The sequence below is a fragment of the Cupressus sempervirens genome, chromosome 9 (assembly GCF_028749045.1).
Source record: "Cupressus sempervirens isolate cs-2001-9-10 chromosome 9, ASM2874904v1, whole genome shotgun sequence".
NCBI classification, from domain to species: domain Eukaryota; kingdom Viridiplantae; phylum Streptophyta; class Pinopsida; order Cupressales; family Cupressaceae; genus Cupressus; species Cupressus sempervirens.
Genome location: NC_143126.1, coordinates 684725570 through 684752467, shown reverse-complemented (window position 1 = coordinate 684752467; position 26898 = coordinate 684725570). Strand labels below are relative to the sequence as shown.

At 38.6% G+C, this 26898-nt stretch overlaps 1 protein-coding gene across 1 annotated transcript in view; it reads left to right on the top strand.

The window, feature by feature from the left end:
- The window catches only part of APC7 (tetratricopeptide repeat (TPR)-containing protein), a 316090-nt gene that overhangs the window by 280455 nt on the left and 8737 nt on the right, over window positions 1–26898 (top strand). The window contains exon 16 of the mRNA XM_089801665.1: window positions 10469–10698. Coding sequence (XP_089657791.1) covers window positions 10469–10698 — 230 coding nt within the window. The remainder of the gene's footprint in view (window positions 1–10468; window positions 10699–26898) is intronic.

Sequence of the window (26898 nt, the reverse complement as noted above, 5' to 3'; positions counted from 1 at the left end):
GGAATTTTGGAGTCAGGTAATTGTACAAATTTCCATTCATATCATTAGGATAAGGAGATCACAGGTTCTGAAGGTTGGAGTACGGATTTCAGCAGTAAGCAAGGCGGTTTTTGCAGTATATCAGTTCTAGTTGGATTTAGCATACTATGGTCCCTGTACGGCTGATCAATGAAAGGCATTGAAAATATCACCGTACGGATTTGGGGAGGGAAACTGTTGTACGGATTTGTGGTCTCTTGGTGGTACGGCTTTGTTATTTGATTTTCCTTCTAACTTTTTCAGAGTACGGATTTTCATTTCAAAGGTTGCACTTCACCATACATGTTTGAAAGAATTCTCCACTGTATGGATTTGGGAGACCATTAGGAAAAGACAAAGATATAACTGATGGAGTCTGTAGGTAAACGACAGTGGAAAAAACAATTAGCACAGTCTAAAGTTGTGGAGGACAGGAGCATGGCAGGTACAGGTAACCTGAATGAAGGCTCGAGCAGCAGCAAAGAGAAGCGTAAGACTACAGCACCTGCAGCAGCTGAAGTCACACCACAGACTATACAATTTGAAGGGTTGAATGGAACGGATTGCCGGAAATGGTGGCAAGAAACCCTTGATGATCATCCAATAAAAGCAAGCATCAGAAGAGCATAGGTTGAATGGGCCATTTAGATGCCTTTTTTTTGCATTCGAGATTATGAAGGGTATCTGCGTACCATGATTGAGACATATGGCAGAGCTTCTCGGAGGAGCACATTTCAGTATCTGGGCAAGAACTTGGTGGTATCATTCAAGGCAGCCGATTTCACACGTGTTTTTGGCATTCCAGGGCAGCAAGGCAAGAAGGTTCAGTCGAAGAAAATTCCAAAGGATGGGAAGCTATTTTTAATCAGATTAGTATGTGGAGATTTGACTGAAGCAGAGCAGGCGGCATTAGCTGAGACATCGAAGGAAAGGCGTTTAAAGAAAACGAACATTCAGGAGGGGCCATGGCGATGTTTGATGGACTTGGTCAAGAGCAGGCTCACGGGATCCTCTAGGGCATTCGATATCTCATTTCTGCAGGTGTCCATGATGAACGGAATAATGACTGGGAAAGTGTATGATTGGGCGTCTGTGCTGGCTGAACGGATGCATGAGTTTATGACTCTCCAGCATAGGACCTTCTATATGCCCCATTACAGAATTGGTCTCTTCCTTGATGCAGCAGCACGGATGGTTCCCACAGATGAGTTAGATGCAAAACCTGGACCACTGGCTCCGGGAGAACCTCCTGTCATGTGGTGGAAGCACTTGGATACAACCACTGGGCAGAAGGGTTTTGCAGGCCAAAAGAGGCCTCGGATGGACATGGCAGGTGATACGGACAACGGCCGACAGGAGACATCTTCTGAGTAGGATAGTGTGGAGGAAGAAGAAGGGGAAGGCGAGGATGATGAGGAGGTTCAGATTGTCACGGCTACCGCCTTGCTATTTCCGCGTGCTACAGTTCCTGTGACTTTCGAGTTGGTGCCAGGAGGTCTACACATGGCTCACATTCCTGGGTTTGGACAGACTCAGCGACCGATATTGATGATTGGTGGATACCACCAGGTAGTCACACTAGCTGCACCGTGGCAACACGGGTACGGCCTTCTCTTGTCCGGCCGAGAGTTGGATTTGCTGTAGGCTTTGCCCACCTGACAGCACCTGTCACCCGAGAGGCTTCTTCAGCCCCTGCTAAAGCACTTCCGGTAGCACCACCCGTGGCACCTGCTATAATTCAGCCAGCAACAATTGTTACCGTAGCACAGTCAGCAGAAGTTAAGGAACTTCCAGTAGAGAACGTACCAGACGGAGGAATGTAGGAGTGTACGGGCCTAGCGCAGTCCGAACAACTAGAGGTGATGGATAGAGCTAGTGTTTTTCGGAGGCAACAGTTCCAACTCATTCCTGATAGGCGTGGCCCGTCCATTCAGTCTCCCAGCTATTCCGGAGTAGCACCTGTACCAGAGCCTCAGTCTTAGGAGGGAATGCCACATGCCGTGATTGTGCCAACAGCAGAGGAGGCGGCACCAGATGTGGGCATGGCTCCCGCTGATGAGGAGGAGAATAGTGATGCGTAATGGTCAGTGGAGGACTTCGCCAAGGAGGATTACGGGTCGGATGAAGACAGGTGCAGGGACTACCTCGGGACTATGAAGTCTGCATTGAAGAAGGGGCATGATGTGGCGATTCAGGCTGTCACTCGGCGAAAGGAGTGGCATTTTATCCGAGCGTATATTCGTGGGATTTGTCCTAAGCAATTTCATAATTGTTTTGTGGATAGAGGTTGGCCGACAGTTGAGACGCCAGAGATGATAGCAGACTGGGCCACTGAGCTAGAGTTGGGACTGAGTGACACTTCGATGATGAAGCTGGCACATGAGATTATGGGATTGTACAAAGAGGTTTACTATGCTCGGTAGCGCGCGGAGGCGGATAGGGCAGTAGACAGTGTTGCAGCTCAGAGATCTTTAGCGGTTGAGAAAGAGGCACAAGAAAAGTTAGTCGCCGACTTGGCCGACCAGCAGGCAGCATGGGTAGCAGAGCGGGCAGCACTATTGAAGGATATGGCAGCAGTTGTACAGGAGAAGGACGCAGCTATCCGGGATAAAGATGTGGCAGAGCATGAGTTGCAGTTAGCTAGGAAATAGGCTATGGATGCTGCGCTTCTACTGAAGGAGGCCGTAGAGGTTAATTCACAGATTTAGAGAGATCTGCGCATCCGGACTGACCAGGTGTATGAGTTACGTCGTCAGAAGCACTCTTCTGGGACACCTCCTTCTCTCTAGTATTTCTTTTATTATTTGTGGGTTGTCTCCTAATTTTGCTAGTCGTCAGGAGACGACTTTTCTTTTTGGGGGGGATGATGTCGTCGGTAGAAATTGTGTATCAGCGGACAGGACCCTTCGGAAAAGTTTTTGTATCAGCCGACGGGTCCCTTTGGAAAAGTTCTTGTTATGTAGCCGATGGGTAAATAGTTTGTAGCGGACATAATGTATCTGGCCGACGGATACCTTCGGCAAAGTTCTTCGGAAAGTATTTATAACCCCTTTGGGAAGCATTGTAGGGAGGAGATCATCCAAGTATAATGTACTGTTTGGCATACGCGAATAATAATCTAAAGAGTTCTGCTATTCATTGTCTGTGTGCAATTCTTAATTAACCTGTATGGTAAATAGAGTTAGCTTTGTTCCACACAACCTGAACAACTCCTGCCAAAAGTGGCTCATAAACCTACTATCCCTGTCGTTGACTATGCTCCGTGGCATCCCATGCAATCTAAATACCTCTCGAAAGAATAGCTCTGCTGTCTGTAATGCTGAATATGTGGACGAAATTGCAAAGAAATGTGCAAATTTCGTCAATCTGTCTACCACAACAAAAATACAATCCCGACCCTGTGGCTTTGGAAGGCCTGTGATAAAATCTATGGAAATGCTATCCCACTTCTTCTCTGGTATAGGTAGGGGCTGTAGTAAACCGCCTGGAAAGGAATGTTCCTGTTTGTTTTGCTGACACACTGGGCACTCCCTAACGAACTGTAGCACTTCTGATTTAAGACCCTTCCAATGAAGCGCGTTCACCTGCCCATATGTCTTAAAAAATCCTGGATGTCTTGCTAATGGTGAATCATGAAATGCTCTCAAGATCTTTTGCTTCATGGCAGACCCAGATACCAAATAAATCCTTCCCTTGTAAATGATCAAGTCATTTACAACAGTGTATCGACTATCCTGAATAGCTCCTTCAATAACACTAGATGTCCAACTATCCTTGGCTAAGTATTGCCTGAACTTAGCTAGCGCGTGCATGATTGTTGGCATTTCTTTGTCATAGATGCTATAAGTTCTCTCAACACCTCGTAATTTCCTGCTCTCATATGCGATGGGATGTTTGTCCTGTATGAGGACAGCTCCTACGCCCTCTCCCGAGGCATCACACTGCAGCTCAAAAGGCCTGGTGAAATCTGGAATGGCTAAAACAGGACATGTACTCATCAGCTCCTTGAACCTGTCAAAACAATCCTGAGCCCTCTCTGACCACTTGAAGCTGTCTCTCCGTGTCAAATTTGTAAGTGGTGTTGCTATCTTTGAAAATCCCTTCACAAATTTGCGGTAGAACTTGCAAAGCCCAAGAAATCCCTTGAGTTGTGAAGTGTTCCTCGACGGTGGCCAATCCAGAATGGCCTTGATCTTGTCTGGGTCAACCCGAACACTTCCTGCACTAATAATATGCCCTAGATAGAGCAACTCTGTCATCCCAAACTCGCATTTACTCATCTTGGCATATAATGACTCCCTCTCTAGAATGCTGAGCACTGCATCAATATGCTTCAAATGTTCCTCCCAAGTACGGCTGTATATCAGTATATCATCAAAAAAAATAACACAAACTTCCTCAATTGATCCCTGAATACTCTATTCATATAGGATTGGAAAGTGGCGGGGGCATTAGTCAACCCAAAGGGCATGACTAAGAACTCAAAATGTTCGTAGTGGCATCTAAAAGCTGTCTTCTCCACATCCACCTCTCTAACCCGTATCTGGTGGTAGTCGGATCTCAAATCAATCTTAGAGAAGTAGCATGCACCATGCAATTCATCAATAAGCTCATCGATGCGCGGGATAGGGTATCGGTTCTTGATTGTCTTCTTGTTTAGCTCCCTATAATCAATGCACATCCTCATTGTACCATCCTTCTTCTTCACCAATACTACTGAGGAAGCGAAAGGACTCTTGCTTGGCCGTATGTGCCCTATGTCAATCAACTCCTTGATTGCCTTTTCTATTTCATCCTTATATCTCTTTGGATGGCGGTAGGGTGTGATGATGACTGGCTTAGCCCCTTCCTCTAACTCAATAACATGCTCGATTCCCCTATCTGGGGGTCTCCCCGGAGGTATCTCACCAAACACATTAGTATGTTTGGTTATTAGTTCCTGTACATCAGGTGGATACTTTTGTTCATTTTGCTCTGTCATCTCAAGCATTGCTCTGAACTCTGCTGCCCACTGTACCTGATCATGTCTAAAGAAACTCTGCATCCGCTTGAGTGACATCACTCGAAGTCTCCCTTCTGACAAACCTCTGAGCACTATCTTCTTACCATTTGCCTCAAACCTCATTTCCATTTTCTGGAGGTTAAATGTGAAGTCTTCCAGAGACTTCATCCAGTTCATCCCAAGCACCATATCCTGATCACCGATATTGACCACAAAGAAATCTCCTGTCATGTCATAATCTCCCGAACGAAGCTGCAAGTTGGAGATCTTCTTGGTACAGTCGATTTTGAAGCCATCGGCAACCATCACCTTAAATCCCCTATGCTCCTTTGTATGTAGCCCTGTGCGTGACACAAACTTCTCATCAATGAAGTTATGTGTGTTGCCCCTATATCAATGAGTGCCACAAATCTCTGTCCATCCAAAGCTCCCCTAACTCTGAAAGTGACGGCCTCTTGTATACTGGACAACTAAGCTATCGTGCTATTACTACGTGCTTCCTCATGTGAAGAATTATCATCGTCTCCATCTGATTCTGATGATTGCTCTGAATCTCCATCTACTGACTCTTCGGCTGAAAAGTACTCCATCTGCTTAGCTTTTGCTTTCAATGGACACTTATGTGACAAATCCCAAGGCTTCCTGCAATGAAAACAAAGCTTCTTCTTCCTAAGATCATTGAGTGTCTCATTGTCCAACCTCTTACTTTCCTCCTTAGGTGGCTGAGCCTCTCTATGGAAAGGTTTCATGTCCTTATCTTTCCTCGAAGGGAAACTCTTTGCCTGAAATTTATTTTTAGAAGCTGAAGAGGAATCCATATCACGAGCTTTCTTAATGGCTTCCTGCAAAGTGGGAGGGTTGAGAGCTTTAATCCACCCTCTCAACAAATCAGCTAACCCATCCATAAATAGAACCAATATCCTCTGTTCAGATACATCTGTTACTAACACTACAAGTTTTTGAAACGCTAAAATGTATGTTTCCAATGATCCCCACTGTTTAAGCTGAGCTAACTCCTTGAAATGGAGTTCTGGATCCTTCCTGTGAAAACGTTCAATCAGTCTCTCCGTAAACTCCACATATGAGGTAATGTGTGCATGACCCATAGTGACCATATCATGATGCCACCACTCGTGTGCTAACCCATCCAGGTGAATTGCTGCATACTTAATAGCTTCTTCCTCAGGCATAGGGTTCAATTGAAAGTATGTGTCAAGCTTTTGAACCCAAGCTCTTGCTGTAGACTTCCCCGAGCCATCATAATATGGTAACTGAAGTTTCCCTACTTTCTTCCGTAGCTGATAGCTCTGGTTCTTGTCATGTCCACGTGGCATATGCTTCATCCGCACATCCATATACTCCCTAAAGGTAATTGCAGTAGTAAAATCTGGACCTCCTATTTCCCAGTCTCTCCTCAACTGGTCCTGTATATCAGTGATTTGGGGCTCTGGTACGGGCTGCTCTGGAGCTCTAGGAGGAAATGTGGGAATCATGGGCCTCGAACTCACTGTCCTAGTTTGCTGGAGTGCATGACCAAAATTGTTCCCAACTTGTTCGCCTCCATTATGTGTCCCATCCCGATTATTACCATTCTGATTATTTCCTCCACCCATATTAGCATTCAACCCCATTTGACGAGCCATCATCTGCATCATAAGCTCCAATCTCTGACTCTGTTCCTGTGCTCTCTGCTCTGCTAATCGCTGTCCTTGTGCCAAGGTGTCTAATAATTGTAAAAATCTTTCCTCTCCTTGATTTGGATCGGCATTCTCGCCTTTGCCTAATCTTGTATTCCTGTCATCTCGGTCACCCATATTGCTGTCTTGATCAAAGAATACCTCCTCTGTGTCTGTATGACTGGATTCTATGTCCACCTGCACGGATGAACTAGACTGTTCGCTCTGCAGGTCTGAAATCTTATTTTGTCTTACTCTGGTATTGCGGAAATTATAAGGCCCCTGTCGCATGCTCAAACATAAATGCTCTGATTTTAGTGTTTTGACATTTCGTCAAACACTTTCCTCTCTATCCGGCTGTTTCAAATTCTCTATAAGACCCCCACAGGATGGCAGGACTTATAGCTCTGATACCACTGTAGTATACTCCCCTATTTTTTCCCAAATCAAGAAACTTGCAAGCTACTTTATGATATCAATTGATTTGTTTAATAACTCAACATAGTTTTTTTGTCAAACACTTGGCACACATACTACAATATATAGGAAAATCTGAAACTTCTTTCTTGCTAATTAAATAGTAATTTTTTGCCATGTAAATGTGCTTATACAATTGTTTAACATGCTGCAACAAATATCGGTCTTGTATTCAACAACTACAATGCAAAAGTATAAAAATTTGACAGAAGAAACCTGGAATTAGTTGCTGTAGTATTTTTGCAGATGTAGTTGGCAGCCTTCCAAACCCTCAAATCAGCAAGAATAAACAATAAACTTGTTGCAAATACTGTTCACGCACTGTAGCAAATTCACTATTCATTCGCACTGTAGCAAAACACTATTCACATGCATTGTAGCAAAACACTATATGAAACCCAGTGTATTTGGAAACACCATTAATCCTCTTGACTGTGTCTTTCAATAGTGAAGAGAATGCTAGCAAAGAGGGATTTCGTCCTCCAAGCCTGATAATCAGATATCCAACAATATAACATTAATCTTCATCCAAGCATACTTAAAATAAGCTCTTCCATTTCTTTTATAGTGTTCTCACAAGAGCTCAATCCTTCGTTTTCTCAATGTGGGATAAAACATAACTCCCTTTATGTAACTTATGTCTCCAATGTGTTATAAAATAAAGGGGACTCTTTTAGTTTAAATATTTCCCATAAACTATAGTCTATGCATTAATAAAGTTAAATATTTAAATTTAACTTTATAAAATAGCTTTGTTAATGCATAACAAATCTTATCAATGATAAACAAGTCTTCTTATCGATTTTAAACAATTACCATCAACATACCGCTGCCACTGGATGTCCGACCATGTCCAAGATGACTTACTATAAATGGTAAGTATGCCCAAACTTACCTCAAACCCCTCAAAAGACCTACAACTGAAACTATCTAGGCCAAATGGCCTCTAAGTCCCTTTAATGTCCTGGTTAGCCTATGGGACCGTGGGGAAATAGGCTAACGACAACATCATGCTATGAATGCTAAAAAGGGGACATTACAGTAACACTAGGACTGACGCAAATTCCAACAACATCTTGATAGGCTGCAAGTTCACGGCATTCATTAATGGGAGCAATTGACTGGTTCTTGCCAGGGGAAGAAAGGATCGGGAACTGCTGAGTTGTTACTTGTAATAGGATGGGTTATCGGAGAAACAACTGTAAGGTGTAAAATTATCATTTTCTATTATCGATAACTATAGTTCTGTGGCTTTGAAATAGACATGTCGTCTTAAGTTGTTTAAAATAATGGCTTTATATTAGTATATTTCTTGCATTTCTTTGCATATATATTATATATATATATATATACACATGTTTCCACCCGCACCTGCATCCAAAGAAAAAAACTCCGCATCTCGCGTCCTCTTCCGGAATCCACTTCGGAATCTACATCCGAATCGGTAACTTTAGATAGCAGTAGTTAGGCACACTTTTATGACTACTTCAACCGCAGGACTTATATTCTGCCATTTAGATATGCATTTCTGCCAGTCAAGTCACTTAATTAGTGTGTCTATCTGCCAGGCATGCTTTATTGCCACTTCTGCACTTGAATAATGTCTTTAGTGCCTCGTGCACTTATAGAACTCATCTTTGTCAGTTAAATTACCTCTTATGACATGAGGTTCATGTCATACGTCCTATTGCACTTAAAGTCATAACTGTCACGGGTGCACCCTAGAGCTCTTATGTAACTGTGCATTTTGCCGGGTGAAAAATAGACTAGGCATGCATTTGTGGTATTGTTACTTAAAAATTCTGCTGTGTGTAGTTCTGAGTTATATCACTTGTCGAAAAGTCTCAGGTGGCTCTTCAATGTGTTCATGTCACTTTAGTTCATGACTATGAGTGCGAGGTTCCTCACTGCTTCACTCTTGTCAGTTAAGAAAACTCGCAATCTACTGTCACGCATGCCTGTCTGTCTGATGTGACACTTGAAGACTTATTTCATTGTGTCAGGTTCTCATCTTGCCTACCTTTGTCACCTACAAGCTGATCTCTCTTGTTTAGTTCGCACGTCAGATTCTTTGATGTTTATCTGCCGTCTTCAGATGACCATTTCCTTATTTGTATCATCTCAAGGACAAGCCAGCTCACACTGTTGTTGCTCAGTTTACTCAAAATCAGGTTTGGCATCTCTTTAACCTGCTGCTGTTATCAGTCATAGACATAACCTTCTCCACAAAATATGTTTTGCCAAACTCCTAAACCATCCTTATGCTCACTATGTCACTTAAATGAAGTTCTTCACTTTGCCCTGGCTTGCTGCTCAGGAGATTAAGGAGAAAGGAACGACAAGTCTCAGCCATAGAAATGCATGTGTGACTTTGGTTCAAGTCAAGAAAACAAGTGAGACTTATTTTAGGCCTTTAAAACAGTAGGACCCAAGGATATATGTTTGTCCCTCCTGCCAGTTTAATTTAGTCAAAAATGTTAAAATGTGATATGCTTCCTTTGCACAGGATTAAGTATGGTCAATACATGGTTGATAAAGCAAGTAGTTTATTGTTATAGTCATGATACAAGGTCTAAACTGATTTCATTGAAATGGCAGTTAAAATTTTCATGTAGGTGCAGCAGTGCATCAGTTGAACTAGATTTTGTTCTCAATACTGCAGTTATCCATTTTTCATTAAGTTATATATTTCCCTTGATATTTTGGAATTTCTCTGTGCATATTTGGCATTGGAACTTTGGAAACACATGTCATTATAAATATATTTCTTGCAACTCATCCAAATTTGCAAGGTTTTTTGAAATATAAAATGGTACATTTATCTCCCAAAATAGTCTGTCATAAGATTCATGACTTTTTACTTCTTGTGCCTATACCAATAATCAAATCTCTCTCAAGAAGGCTAAACATGTAAGGGGGCCATTGCCACAGATTCTCTAACAAGAAATTATGGAGAATGGTTGTTAAAGTTTTTCACGTGTAGCTCAACTTGTGCCTTGTCAGACTCGGTGAATTTTTCAGATCGGGAAAATCTTGCCTGTTGTGAGAGAGGCATGGGAATGGGCTTATGTAAATATCTGAAAAGCATCTAGTCAACATAAACAATGAAATAGCTTATGCTTCATTTTAATATATTATAATATTTGGTCTTCACTTGTTACTTTGCATCATATTCATGTTATACTGGAGTAGAAATGTATTGTTGCTCTTTCCAAAGTATTTCCTTCAGGCGTACTCTTTGAATATCTTGATCACTTTAGTAACATGTTTTTTGTGTTTCCATTCTGATGCACAGGCAAGAAAATTCTATGAATCAGCCTTGCGTTTGGAACCTGGGTACCTTGGAGCTGCATTGGCCTTGGCTGATCTTCGTTCTGTTGAAGGACGGAATGAAGAGGCTATAGAACTTTTGGAAATGTACTTAAAAGATTGGGCAGATGATTCGTTACATACCAAGTTGGCACAGATTTATGCTGTAATAAACAATCTTGATGAGGCTTTATCTCATTACGCAGCAGCCTTACGGTTTGTTCTGCATACTTTATATTGATTTTTTGTTTCTTTCCTTATGTTAGTCAGAATTTTTTGTATGCTTGCTGAGAATATCAACTGGCAGAGGGATAATAATTGTTCATTGTCTAATGAATGCTCTGCAGCTACTTAAATAATATATCTATAGAGGGTGAGGCCCATCGCATGCTCATATAAGTTGTAATAGTTTTAGGATATATTAACTCTCATTTGAAATCCAGAATTCAGTACATCAATGTGTGTCTACTTGAGGACTACAGGAACATGAGGGTATACAAGATTAATATAACACTGGCACAAGGGTTCTGGGGACTGAAATGGTAGCCAGTTGAACCTTTTGATTCAATCCTATTTTCATCAATGATTTCCATCTGACGATACCATCATTAATAGCTGATCCACCTGTGACCACCTCTTTATAGGATTCATTGCTTCTATATATTACAGCATCTAGAAAAGATGTACGCATGGGCATTGTTGAATGATTTTTCTTTTGATTATCATATTTGGAGAACATAATTAAACAACCTATTAGTTAATGATTGATGAAAAGTTTGTGCACTATTTATCGAACTAAAATGCACAAAGGTCTTCCATCTCAATCAAGTGCCAAATGAGACACTGAAAAGTATGGAAGCAATTGTAATAAAGCAACGAGTTATATAGATGCATACGCTACATGCTGAAGCATCAGAGAATTGTAATATGGCCATTGCCAAAACCATTTTGTTGATCCATGATAGATTGAGCTTGTCAGTCTTTTGTTCAGTTTGAGCTCGCCAAAGCGTTGATCCAACCATCTTTATGAGACCCATTTTACCCAATGTTTACTTGGTTACGCTGGATCAGAAGCAGGATTTAATGTGGCCAAAATGTCTATTTTTATAATGTCCCCTTTCTTAAATAAGATTTAATAATACTTAATAAAAACCAATAAATGATAATAAACTATAATATAATTTGTTATTCAATTAACTATATTAATAATATAACAATGAAAGAAAATCTAATAAATAGATAATAATAGGCAAGAGCCTACAACACAACGGTAAATTGCAAGGTTGCACGGGTACGTGGGTATGGAAACAGGAATGGGTACGGGTACACATATTTTTCAAAATAGGGGACGGGGGTACATGTGTATGCCTAAATTTTTTCTATATAATTAATATTTTATAGAAAATATAAAAATCAAAATATATGTCATGAGTCATGACATTGAGCATTCAAAACAAGAAATTTGAAAATATGAGCCATAAGTCAAATTATAATATATATATATATATATATATATATATATATATATACACACACATGCTATTGCTGAATGTTTAATGTTTAAAGTATTTTTCATAATAGGGAACGGAGGTACTTGGGTATGTCAAACTTATTTAAAAATTATACTTTTACATTTATAAAAAATCTGAAATTATGAGTCATGACAATGGTTTTTCAAAACAAGAACAGTGATAAAGTTTGCAAATGTAATGTATTGTTTTCAGTTTCAGATTTGCTATATGTTTGAAATAATAATACATGATAAATTCTTAGATGCATAACAAAGAAGGCAGGCTTTAAACATGAACAAGAAGATCCTAAATCATATGACAATGACATATTGCAAATGATAAACTTATGACTTGAACAGTGATAAAGTTTATTATTAATGAGTATCAAAGTTTCAAACTGATTTGATATTGAATTAAGTTTGATAAACAACAAGCTAATACAAAAATTAAAAAAACCAAAAAAACAGTCAGAATCTTAATCAAGGTCCTTAGCTATGATGCTCTCTACCGAGTACCTGGTACGTGGGATACGTGTACCCGGTACTTGGGTACGTGGGTACGAGTACGAAGGGTGTGGGTACGAGTACCCATGCAACCTTGGTAAATTGTGAGCCTCTTATCTTGGAGGTCCTAGGTTTTAATCTACTTGAACATAATAATAATATTACCAATTAATAACAACACAATAATAATAAGTCTTGGCTTTGGCCTCTAATTGATCCAAAAAAAAAAAGAAAAGAAAAGAAGAAGATAATAATATTAAAATATCTATTTAATTCCTATAGATCTTGTCTCATAGAAATTTTTAAATATTTAATTAAATAATATTTAATCAATAAAATTAAACATATTATTAAAATAAAAAATGAAAACATAGAAATTATTAATAAATAAAAATAAAAAGATAAATAATATAATATAATCTATTATTATTATCGTAATAATATAATGTATTATTAATAAAATAATATATATCTAATTGATATAATAATAAGAATATTAAAATATAAAATTAGAAAATTAAAAAATAATATGATAAAACTTAGTTAATTTAATGAAGGATCAAAAGGGATGAAAGAAAAAGTTGAAACTCCCTCAAACATGAGACATAAAAAGGGAGAAGAAAACTTTGTTTGGAAGGTAGGAGAGGAATAAAAGAGCATAGGAATTAATGATGGGTGCGACTCTTTAAATGGTGGTAATTCTAAAAGGTTGTGACTCATCGAAAGGGTAGTCAATCTCAAAGGTTGTGACTCTTCCAAAGGGGCAACAATGATGAAATGTTGTGACTCTTCCAAAAGGTGACAATGATGAAGGGTGTGACTCTTTTAAGAGTTGATAATTCTAAAAGGTTGTGCTCTTCCAAAGGATAGTAAATCTGAAAGGTTGTGACTCTTCCAAAGGGGGACCAACAATGAAAGGTTTTGACCCTTATAAAAGAAAACAATGAGAAGTGATGATTTCATTCTGATGAAAGGTGGTGTCATTTTCAATATAGTATAAGGGAGATTTAATTTAAAGTCAACAAGGAGGAGAAACAATAAAATGTTATTATTGAAATTTTGAGAGCAAAGGAAAAGAAAAAAGGCGATCTCGAAAGGGTATATTACATTTTTGATATGCGTAGTCAAAATAAAAGATGTGGAAGTGATGCCAATGTTTTGGTAACTCCATGGCGAGGTGATTTGGAGTAGTGTGTATTCCAAATAAGTCCATTACAAGACATCCTCAAGAGAACACTTACATGACTAACCTTGCGGAGAAGGTCAGAGATAAAAATCTTTGTTGATGTATTAAGATCGCTGGAAATGTATTAACATTGCCTCTTCGGTATATCTTTTCCAAGAGTAGTGATCTCTCTTTTATATTGTCAAAAACACATGGAGAGACATGTCCCTTAATGGGACATGTCTATTCATTATTGTTTAATTAATATAATAATTGATTATTTAACTATATATATATAGTATATCTCACACACATATATATATCTTCAGTTTAGTCTCAGAGTTTATCCAATTGAAGCTACCAAGCACTAACACTCCGTCTTAGCTAGAGAGGATAAACATATAAATATTATGCCATTGGTAATATACAAAATGGGAAAATTTAAGGATATCTTCGATCAAAAAAATTCACCATTTTGATATCACATTTGATATCATGAGTATTGGTCTCTAGAATATCAACATACGATATTCACCAAATACTTTGAGTAATGGCTTACAAAATATCAACACATGATATTCACCAAATACCTATCATATATCTATACAAACAACTCATAGACTGTCAAGTGAATGACATCTAAGACTTAGTTGTGTATTTACAAGATACAATCCATCATGATTTGTTTCAGCATTATAAATAATGTATATCATGATTTAAGTTATTGTAAGATCATCACCTTCAAATAATTTCTTCAAATACAAGTGATAATCATGTACAGAAGGGGTAGGCTTATTAAAATCATACAGTGACACACAAGGACTTTCAAACTCCCTCTGAATATCAATCATCAGAGCTCCTTATCCAAAGTTACCTTTGAAGAGTTGTCAAACTTCACCTTAATCTAATATCAATCTCCCTTTTCCTTGATTTTACCCTTTCACAATGTAACACGGGGATGCGTCGGGCCCTTTTTACCCCATGTCCTAGAGACAAGGATGCATCGAGAACCTGGGGACTTTGTTACCCTGTACCCAACAATGCCACTAGATTCCGCCACCTCTATCGAGGATGGGTGGGTGTCTTGGTGTTGACTATTTGTTGATTCAACTATTTATGTTCAATGTTCGATGTTCTAGTTCAATGGAATGTCCAAATATTTACTCTTTTACATCTTTATATCTTATATTGCAATACTTTTCATAACTAGCATTTTAAGTATCATATGTATAGCATAAACAACTCCTTCCCCCCGCCCCCTGCCCCCTGCCCCCATCCCCTTGTTGCCCCCTTACTATCCCCAAATTAAGGTCCCTTTGTTCCCCTATCTTGGAAACTTGTCCCTTCGTTCCGCCATCTCCCCGACCCCCAGGGCAATGTAACTATGTCATTTAATATTCAATGATGAATCACCTCATATTAATTCTACTATATTTAATGACCGTTCAATTTGTGGTGGCTCCATTTCTATCCACGTGGCTTGTATGATTCGACAATGAGGGGTCTTTCCTTAAATATCCCTTCTTCACCATTTCATGGTCTACATTATTTCCTTATCGATTTGGGTGAAGTAAATTAATTGTTCATTCCCCGTCTAATAGTATTGATTGTAATGTGCCATTAACATTGACATCACTTTATATGGATAGAAGTCATTGGTAAAAGTATCATTTATACACTATAAAATGGGGACAACTATCACCCATTTCTTATAATTATTCTTCCACTTATTTGTCATTTCTGCCACGAAGATGCCTTTCTTTTCTGCAATGTATTAATGAGTCGAGTCAATAAGGGGGATGCTTTTTATTTGTTTATTTTATCATATATACTTCTTTTCTGTCCCTATATGCATTGGTGGTTTAACGGTGTGTAGACCATGCAATTTCATCATCCATCATGTGGTTTGACTGCATATGGGCTATGTGATTTTTGTAATAAAATGATAAATATAAATTGGCTCACGGTTTGTTTCTTTGTAGTCTAAATACTCATATCCAACTCTTTATATTTTTGCTTGCATATTATTTATTTCCCTTGACTATAGCTTGTATGGTCTTCTCTACAGAGGCCACTTTGATGTGTTTGGACGCTTGTTCTACCACATGATTGGTCGCTTTGGGAAATGATGGGCACAAGTTATTTGGAATGGGATATGATTGCTGAGTGCTTTGTCAATATTTTATACTTCCGCAATCCTTCTTCTTATCCACTATCCGCAATCACTTGGTCAAATGGCCCATGCCTTTGTTTGACAATTCATCAACACATGCTCATTTCAAAACTTAATCTTGCGCTAATAATTTACAAAGTGCTTGGACTAGTCGCCTGAGCGGTACTTTTTATGTCATTCCTAGTCTTCCATTTTGTCAACCAATTGTTACATGAGATTAAACACTCATCTTACTTGCGGGTCATATTGCCATTCACAAAGGCCACTTCAAAGGAGCATGATAATTGAGGGGGTGGGTTGTAAAGAGGGATTGTACACTCAATCAATGTATTTAAATAGCCAATCTTTCAAGCTTTCACAACATACAATTTCTCCCATCTGCGTAACTTAAGCTCGCATTTAGTTTTGCTGTATTCGACTGTGTTGTTTTATCAATGATAAATGTAATACTCCTTTCACTTGTGTCCATGGTGAAAGGGGTTACAACAAGTTTAAAATCTTCATAGTATATTCTTTCTAGCTGCGCTGATATCCTCTTCTGTAAATAATTTATTCCAAAATTTCCTCCTTTTGTGTTTGCACCGAAGCATGTCAAAGTAATTTATATTATATTTTCTCATGTTTGTTTTTTACTTGCATTTGCAGTTTGGCTTTGATACCATGTTGATATATCAGGATTGCTGCAAATGTATAAACATTGCTTTTTCAGTATATCTTTTCCAAGTGCATCGATCTCTCTCTTATATTGTGAAAAACACATGGAGAGACATGTCCCTTCATGAGACATGTGTAACGATTAATTATTTAACTATATATATCTTTATTTTAGTCTCAGGGTTTATCCAACTGAAGCTACCAAACATTAACAATCTTTAGTACTAAGGGTATTGTAGAGGGCCAAATTATGTATTAGCAATACTGCAAAATCTAGTCAATAATAATGTGGGCTTGAGCAATGAGCATGTTTAGTAGCAAGGTGAGTGGAGAAGGGCTCAAGCAGTAAGCTACTTTTGTTCTTCCTTCTCGTCTTAGACACTAGATGGTGTTGCTGCAGATATCAAAGCATTTCATGCACTTCGTATTCTTCAACATGTTTTTTGTATGAAGAAATTGATGAGGCTTGTGGTTAGAATGAATGGTGTCCTTACCAAATAGTTAGTGTGGCCTTTGCATCATTGCCTAAAGTTTAAAAATTCTGAAGTGCTCCTCATAGGAAGTACACATTTCCACAATGTTGGTGAATGCCTTTAAATGGAATGCAACATGATATCCATGCTAAGTGAGATCTTTGGTCCCAAGCAAACTTAAGTATTTTTTCTTAATACCCAAGAGAAGAACTTACTAGGTATAACACTATAACACACCAACGTGCCCCCTTATGTGAATTTTTTGGAGAATGTATGAACACAATTCAAGATGGGTCAAAACTACTAGGTTATCTTTGGTACCCTGTGCAAACGCAATGCAATCTCTAGCAAAAGGGAAAAGCCCAACGAGACAAAAGTCCTCAAAAGATAGATGAAACCCAAACACTTAATATAAATGAGAGAGACAAAACCTCATGTGAGGAAAAAAGTCCCCCCATAAGACAAAAGAAGAGAGACTATGAATGCTTCCCTCAATGTAGAATTTCCTGTAAAGATGGTCTAATGATCTCAAACAATAGTCCTCCTTTTCAAAACAAATAAAGGCAATATTTCATCAAGAATGGCAAACTATTGCAAAATCAAGTACCACTATCGATAAAGAACTGATGATAAATCTCTCGCTGCAATATGATGAAGATCAGGCATTGAGTCACTTGGATTAGCATCAACTGGATATTGAAATTACATAGATTCTCGATTGAAGACATGTACCAAGTCCCACAAGATAGGTCCTAAGCTACCGAATATCGAAGGATTACATCAAATCAAGCATTAATAACCGAGATCAATGAAGTTATTTGGCACTTTATTTTAGTGCATTTATGGCTCATGCAAAGAGATCACAACATGATTTTAATGATGTAAACTTGGAAACACAAAGATGATGCACCAAAGAATTGTCGTGTAGAAGATGGTTAATTATGCCCTCCGATTGAATGTTGCCAAGGTAAAAGGAACAAACTTCCATTGAGTTGCTAGTTGGTGGAGTGTTGCATTACATGCATGATAGGTGGATAAAAAACAACTTTCCTAAATTTGTATGATTGTTTAATTTCAAATTAAAAAAAACTAATTAGAAGTTTAAATAGAAACATTTATTAAATGCTAATAAAGAATTTACATAAAAACTTTACTAAAAATAAAAACAATTTTTTCTAAATTTTTATTAGTGATTAATTACTCTTTTTTTGATAGGTAGATGGTGGGGGCCAACCCCCATTTATATTAAAATATTCAAAATTACATCAACCCATCTATTCAGCATCTATCCATTTGCAAACCTGTAGACCATGACTTTAACTAATACATCATCCTTCATAGGAGTTGACAAATCTACAAAAGCTTCCTTAGCCTATATTTTCTATATCATGTATGCATTCCTGGAATACAAAATGGGAATACATATACAAGCTTCAACAAATTTATCTATAGATATAGATAAAATAAACTTGATCTCGTTGGCCCTTAGTCCGACTTAAACTCATTGGGCTCCTCAAGCTTGCTTTCTACATCACATAGTTTATCATCCAACGTTTGCTCCTCCATTGCAAGGCGATACAAAACATGGCATCTGTGAGCTCTATTAGTGTGGATTGTTTTGTGTGTTTTATTCATAAATGCTTATAATTATTCCTCTAGGTTATTTCATTGTCACTTTGAAATATTACATGTTGTTAGCTACCAAAGCCTTTTTTGCAACTTCATCAGCCAAAGTGTTTCCTTCTAAATACACATTTAAATTTTGATGATTTGAAAAGTTGTCAATCAATTGTTCTATTGATGCCAACCATTTACTGAAGGTCTAGTTTGGGGTATAATTTTGTCTGATGGCATTTAAAGTGATGAGAGAATCGATTTCAAGGTGAAATGTTTTTAATTCCAAGCTCCTTGCCCAACTCTAGAGCCCTTAGAGCTACCCTCAATTCAACCATATTATTTGTGGCAAAATGGTTTGCTTCAAATCATTCTGCTAACACAATTCCCTCTTCATTTTGAGCTAGACAACCAATACCACTCGAACTTGGATTGCCATCTGAGGCACCACCAAAATTTATTTTAATAGTGATATGGGGCTCTTGAGACTTTTGAGCCCATATTTTTGGCCTAAAAAGTCCTAAAATGGCTGCTACCTTTAGATTTTGGCAAACATATACCTTCAAATGCTCATTGAATTAGCATTTAATGTTCGATTTGGATGAAACAAAAGTTGATCTTGGGGGGTTTGGACATCTTAAATCTAACGTCAACGTTAGATTCACACTAGTAGGCACCAATATTTTCTAGAGTAGAAAGCCTCAAAGAAGAGCCCCCCGTCCAAATCCCTCAAAAAGTGCCTTCCAATTTCTCAAAAGGCTATCCAGTGATGCTCATCAAGCTCGGATACTTTGTATTTTTTGGTTGTGGAGATAACCACCCAAGATCTAGAGGTGTAATGGAAAGGACAATAGCAAGAGATGATAATATGCAAAAAAAATAAAGTATATTCATATGAATATTACCATAAAATGTATTGATTAGATGAATAGTACATGGGAGAACTCTTGGTCAAATAGGGCAAGGTGAGAACATAAGAGACAAAATTATGACAAGTGTCTTAATCTTATGATATTATACATAAAGTGATAACTCATGACCTATCTAATTTGGAAAAGTAAAGTGATAGTGGGATTCGACCACTGAAGGTGGAACATCCTCGAAAAGTTGAAAAGTTAAAGTGTCATGTGCCCACTAAAGATAGAATTCTTGTTTAAGGTGGAAAAGTGATAATACTACCAAAAGTGGGAATAATTCTATGTGGTCTTTGAGTAAGCTTAAGCTCGTGTGTTTAGAACCTTGGAGAAGAATTTACTAGGTACAACACTCAAGCACACTAGTAGGCATTGTTATTAGTAAAACTAGTTAACTTATGATTAGTGTCTCTCGATGTATAGGCTGTTTGGGTAGTTGGTTGATTGTAATGGTTCATTGCAGTTCATTGACACTTTATATTCTATGTACTTGTATTTGATCAACGTCATTGTGAATGAAGGGGTAATGTTGTCGTTACGAGTCTGAATACATGAATCTAAGCATTTCCTGAGATTAATAAAGAAGTTGGTGAGTTCTCCGATAACAACCTCTTTCTCAGGCTCCTTTCATTGACTAATCATCTTCGGGTTCTTAGGGAGAGGAGGAAGTTTTCTCATCTTCCCACGAAGATTTATCGTAATGAGGATCTCACTAAATCACATGTGAAAGAGTTAAAACACTCCCCAAGGTTTGTTGTAGAGGCTAGACACAACAAGAAGTGAGTTGTTATCAGGAACCTCATAGATGTTATTTGGGATTCTTCTCCTCCTAGATGATAATCAAGGTCAATCGCTAAGGCCAAATGATGGCCTCAGGCAGTTACGTGTGAGGGATTCTCACAATGGTTCTTGTGTGCCAATTTTTGGACTGATAGTGGTACTTTATGGTCCTTGTCACGTCTCTTTCAAGACATTATCAGTTTATTGGCATTCTTTAGTTACGAAGACGCTTGACATGTGCATAGTTCTGTCCTCTTTCAGCCATCACCAATTTCTAGTGGTTGTATGTTTTTAGAGACGAGGTTAGGCTGTTTGGTTTAGTTAGAGGGTTGGGTAGTGTTGCTACTTTGGTCAAAGACCACCTCTTCAATACAACTGTTGTGGTTCATTCTGACAGCTCGACCTGTGAATCCATATCATCCGTATGACATCACTTTACAGAGACATCTTCATTGCAATTTTTTAATTTCCTGCCGACCTCCTCATCCTATGTTGTACACAGTTGGAGAGCATTGACCTTACGAGGACTTGCATGATTATGTTACTGGGTTTTCAACCTTGGGGAACATCATCATTCTAAGGGACTTTAATGCACAAACCGTAGACTATTAGACCCCTTTCCACGACCATGGAACTATTTGGTTAGTACTTTCTAGTTGGATTTGAGTATTCTAGGCTTGCATCACTCTTCTCAGTAGAATAGTGGATCCCTCGATAGGTACAGTCACTATTTACTCTAGCTATGTGAGTCTGTAAGCTTTGTGATCTTAAATGGACTCTCATGCTTTCCTAGATCCAATTTATTTACTTTCTAGTCTCATTACAGTGGTGCAAATATAATGGACTTCGTCTTTTCTTGTGCTGCCTTTGTTCCCTTCATCAATAGCTTCGTTGTTTCTATCCTTCACCTACTCAATAACACTCTCTTCAACCTTACTCTTAGGGTCTCCCTCCCCCTCACCTCATTGCCCCCTCCCTCCTTGAGACGACCCTCACTTGCACGTCCTTTTGCTTCATTGATGGTGATCATGACCTCTTTGTCCTCCATCTTAGACGACTCCCTCCCCAGGATCCCCTCATTAGTTGTGTGGGTTTGTCCACCATGTTTGATTTAGTTGCGTTTTCTTTTTGGGAATCTGCCCTTCTCTCCATCCCCCACCGAATTTATCCCACAATTCCAAGCGCAAGACCTCTCGTCCTTTGAATGAGTTTTTCAAAATGGACTTTAAGTCCTTTCACTGCTTAGTTCACATGACCTTCTCCACCCATTCACCCTTATTTTCTTAGTTAAGACTTGCCTACTATCCCGTTCTTTACCATAAGAAGCATTTGTTCTTCATGATGCAATGTAGATCCCCTAGTGCCTCTATCCTGCAGTCCCTCAAGCTCTTGTGGCGAACTCTATTCCCTCGCCATCCTCCCCTCTTCCACCTTGGATCATAGCTCTTTTTTTTCGTATGCCTCCACTCTCTATAATATCCCTGACTAGCCTCCTCCCGTCCTCACCCCCATCTCATTTCCATCTCTTCACTTTCTCCAACATTTGTTAGGCAATCAAATTCATGAACTGTAGCAGAGCTGTGGATGAGGAAGGATTCCAAGGGGAACTCTTCAAGCTTGGTATCAGAGTTTTGGGCTCCTTCACAATACTCTTTAACTAAGTGGTTTGTACTAGCTTTCCTAATTCTTGGTTGTGACTAATTATCTTTTTGATTCATAAGACTTAGCCTATCTTGGACCCCAACATATGGGACTATCATGCTTGGGCACACTTTTGCCAAACTATATGGCACCGTGCTGAACACTATTCATCCAAGGATTTTAACAAATGTAAGTGTTGGGCAAGGGGACATGTGAGCTTCTAGATAGACTTTCACACCATGTACAACATTTTGACTTTGCATACTATCATCAAGGAGGTTTGAGATTTTACGACGAAACTAAACCGTTGCTTTGTGGACTTCTGCAAAGTGTTTGATTCTATTCCTTGGGCGACCCTTTTTTAGAGACTTGGACACAGTCATGAACCTTTATAATGATATGTAATTAATAGTGGTTATAAGATATAAAGTGATATGATCTATCGCTCGATAAAATATATCACTAATATATTAGTATATTATTAGAAATATATAAGTATAAAAAATACAATCTAAACCAATAAAAATAATAATAAATTATATTCCAACCATCCTATAAACTCTATTTATAAACATCATATTATTAAATATAACACAATAGTCTTTTGATAGATTAAATAATGCAAAAGACGAGTCAATTGAATTCTGGTGCGTGCGCACGCACACACATATATAACGCATGGAGTGATAAGGAGTGAAGAAATATATAAACTGGTCGAGCAAGAAAAGAAGAAAGTAATTATACAGGGCGACCTTGTCATTGGCCGAACCCATGAATACATGTAATGACGTCAACGCCACACACGTGACCAACTACTTAATTAAATTATCTTTGTTACATTAGTCTTCCCACATAGAGCCAAAGTGATAATCAGATCACCACTTATATGTAACTAGCGGCCCCATTGATTAACAAGCAAAAGGAAACTCGCGAAAAGGGCAAGCATGTGTAAAGAAGAGAGATCATTTAAGTTAAAACTTGACCTATCAATTCATTGAGGCAAATACTATATTGCAAGCATAAAGATATCCATGTGAATACCACAGAGACTAGGGGAACAAAGAAAATAAAGAACAAACTTATCTAAGAAAGAACTGCTTTGTATTTCCCACATGGAAATATAGAAAGCTATCATAATGAGATTCCTATGAAACTAGGGCCTACCTCCCATAACCTATGATATTATATATCATATATGTTGCTAAAAACTTTAGTATTGGATTTCATAACAAAGGATAAGTATAGTTTTATGTGTATAAGTATGAAGGATATAATTATTAATAATTCTTGTACATTGTTTATAGTCTCTATAATTATTATTAGATTAAGAATAAAACTATAATTAAGCCCCAAATTTATATGTATGTGATAGAGTCAATATTTAATATTGATACTCATTAAGAAGAACTCCCTAAAATTATAAATGATTGATACATAGTTATAAACGAATTAATATAGGGATTAGAGGTACTTATATCTTTATAAATAGACTTGATTTTCTAAAGATATTATTACAAGTAAGAAACGTTATTTGAGCTTATTATAATCATAATTAATACTATTAATAAATTGTGGATAAGTTGATAAGAACTCCAGTATTAGTACGTAGTGGATAGGGAGTGTGCACAGGGGGAGGAGTAAATTGCTCATGTTGGGAAAAGAGAAATCCACGTAGATCATGTCCAAACTCAAGTAGCTATAAATCTACCATCCATTAAAAGATTTGATACATGGTGAATATTGACATTATTCAGGATTAGTCATGATATTAGTGATGACTCTTACAAATCAATTTAAATATGATAAATTTTATCAAGAACCAAATTCTGAAGGGTCTAATTGCACTCTAGGACTTTTCTAAAACCTACTCATAAAAATGGGTCATTAGAAAGACATTAGGATTCAAGAGATCTTGCTAACCACTATCATGAGACTTTATGAGAGCATGGTAGGTAGATTCAGGACCCTGTAGGGTATCCAAAGCACCATTAGGGTGAAGCAAGGTTGCTCTCTCTCTCTCTCTCTCTCTCTCTCTCTCTCTCTCTCTCTCTCTCTCTCTCTATGTCTTCCACCTTATTTGGCATATACATTGACAAGCTTGAGGCCTTCGTTTGGGATTTCTTGCTCCCTAATGACAGTTTCAATTTGCATTAGATTCTGCTTCCATTCTATTATTTGCACATAATGTAGTTCTTGTGGCCTCCTCCTTGGTGGATCTTGGATGGCTTCTTGTTGGTTTTGCTTTCTTTTGTGACTTGCGTCAATTGGTTGTGAACTTGGGCAAGATTCGGGTGATGGTCTTCAATTGCTTCCCATCTCCACTTGTATTTCTAGGGTGAGGAGATTGAGGTTGCATCCTTTCCCTTACCTGGGGGTCAACTTCTTCGGACCTTGTTTACGTAGGAGACTTTCCATGTAGCCTTGCATTAATAAGTGGTTTTGTTTCCCTTGCTATGTTGAAGAGACAATGCTTCAGACACCACTTTGAGGGTACTATGTCCAACATGCCTCTTTTAGACCCCTTAGTCAAGCAGACCATACTTTATGGCTTTGCTGTGTGGGGACCCTCTCTCTTGGATTTGGATTGGGCTATGGTCAAGAGAGTCTAGATCCAACTTCTTTAATGCATCGTTAGGTGCCATCGGTCCACTTGTCACGTTATTTTGGCCATGTTTGTGGCCCATCCTTTAAAGATCGGGGCCATCTTTGACCTAGTTTGGCTCCATCATCTTCAGGGCTTTATTGACTCGGTCAAGGGTCATCATAGATACTCTTATCTAGCTTATTTCTCCTCAGAGGAAGTTGTGGGTTTTGATTTCGTTGGCAAGGTGTGTTGCTATTATGCCTAGGCATCGTCTTTGTTGGGTTCGGTTGGGAGTAGATGGATCATCCTACTTTCAGTTCTTTCTAGATGCCCCCGCTCACCTCCTTTCTTAGCAAGAGTTGAATGAGCTTGTCAGACTCAACATATATAGAGAGTACATTATCATGACACAGAGTAATAGCTCAAGGAAGCTCTGTCCAAGGACGGCCTTTTTATGCCGAGTATTATATGGATATTCAAGATGAGGTTATTGTGCGCCCTCCTTACCTTGCTCATTGTTAGACCCATGCCCTCCACATTTCTTTAGGTTCTTCCAAAATGGGATCCCACATGGTCCATACACAGACCTTCAGATTAACCAAGAGGACCGAACTTGTTGCCTCTTTTCTTTGGGGGAAATGGAAACTGAGCCACACTTTTACTTTTGTTATCCCATCTACCATGAGATTAGGTAGAGGTTTTACTGTCTATTTAGGCCCCCTTACTTTTTTCAAATACACTAATCAATGATGTCTTTCCCTTTATCTTGAAAAGGCCACAAAGCTCCAAGATCACACTGTGCAGCTCTAGTTAATGTCGACACAGGCTCTAGGTCAACTTATCAGCTCGTCCTTCACATCTGTGACTCTAGCTTGGGGCACGAAGAAATTACTTAACTCTCCTATTTCGGGAGACCTTGTAGAGGTGACACTCAGCAACGACACACCACCTTCATCGTTTTCCTAAGATGACCTGAGGCCCACTCTTGCCCTGAACCTTATCTTTCAGTTTTGGACTGCTTGTTATCAACGGAGATATTTTAGTTGTTCTTTGTTTAGTTCTTTTGGGATCTTGTTTAGTTCTTTTTTACTTGCTCTTTCCTTAGGCACCATTTTGGTGTTCCTACTGTTGGCAGTTACCTTGTACTTCTTCTAGCCCTGTAGACCCTCTTGTGGTCTCTTGTTGGATATTAATAGATTTATCTTATCTTATTTGATAATCGTGTTGCATTGCATTATACTGCTTTCTGTTTCTATCTATTTTGGACATGCTAAACATATTACCCAAAGTGGTAAAAATTTGGCATCGTTGCCTTTAAAGAATCTGGGAGTGAAATAGGTAAATGGTGGATAACATATAATGGGACAACCCATCAACGAAGGAAGTAGCCACAATGAAGATGACACTTTTCAGGAGTTGTTCACGGGAGAAAGAGCATTGGCATTAGACTTCATCTCATTGTTGTATGCATTGATAAACACTCGTGTGGAGAGAAGTTGTAGAAGAACAAGCCCCTGAGAGTGTAGTGTGGCAAAGTAAGCCCTATTGTGAATTTGTTGATGAGCAAGCTCCCACAACTTTTAGCACAAACATTATTAGTGCAACAAAACTCATGCGAGGAAGTCAATCGAAAGAATTGATTCCAATAGATTCTTTGAAGGTTTGAGGAGAATAGGTGAAGGGAGATGGAGGTTTGGGAAGAGAGTAGAAGACGACAAGACAACTTCAAAAAGGAGGAAATTTTTTCTAAAGAAAGACAGACAATTAGAAGACTATATAGATGAGTTTGAGGTATTCAAAGGGCCCAAAGACTTGAGGAACAAGCAGAGCGTCAAAGACAATTGAGGAGACTTGCAGAGGGAAGGGTTGCCTGAAGGGAACTAGGTAGGGGCCACAAGAAATGAACAAATCGGAGATGCAGAGTACAGTACAAAAGGAGAGTACCATAAGGAGGGTGACGAAGTAAATGATGAAGACAAACACCATGAGAGATTATTGGAAGACACTGGAAGCTGGTTGAGAAACCTCACTCTCACATCGAGGGAGGAGGGACATGGGGTCTAAGGGGGAGACAAAGAGACCAAGGATGACAATGCAAGGGATACAAATGCAGCCACCAGTGTCAGAGGGAGTGCCACGAGAATTTGAGATTTCTCTCTCCTCTCAACAATATGGGAGGCTGCCTTCTTGTTGTAGCATTAACAAGAACTTGATTGAAATCACAATAAGGGCAGTTCTCTTAATCAATTCCTCTTTTCTCAAGAATGATTTGCAAACAACTATTACCTTCAAATGTAACAAAAAAGTGCTTATTGCTACGATAATATTAGTGGCTCAAAGGTTGGTGTAAGAACAATATCAAAGATAATGATCTACTCTATACTTGGTGGAATAGTTACAAAAA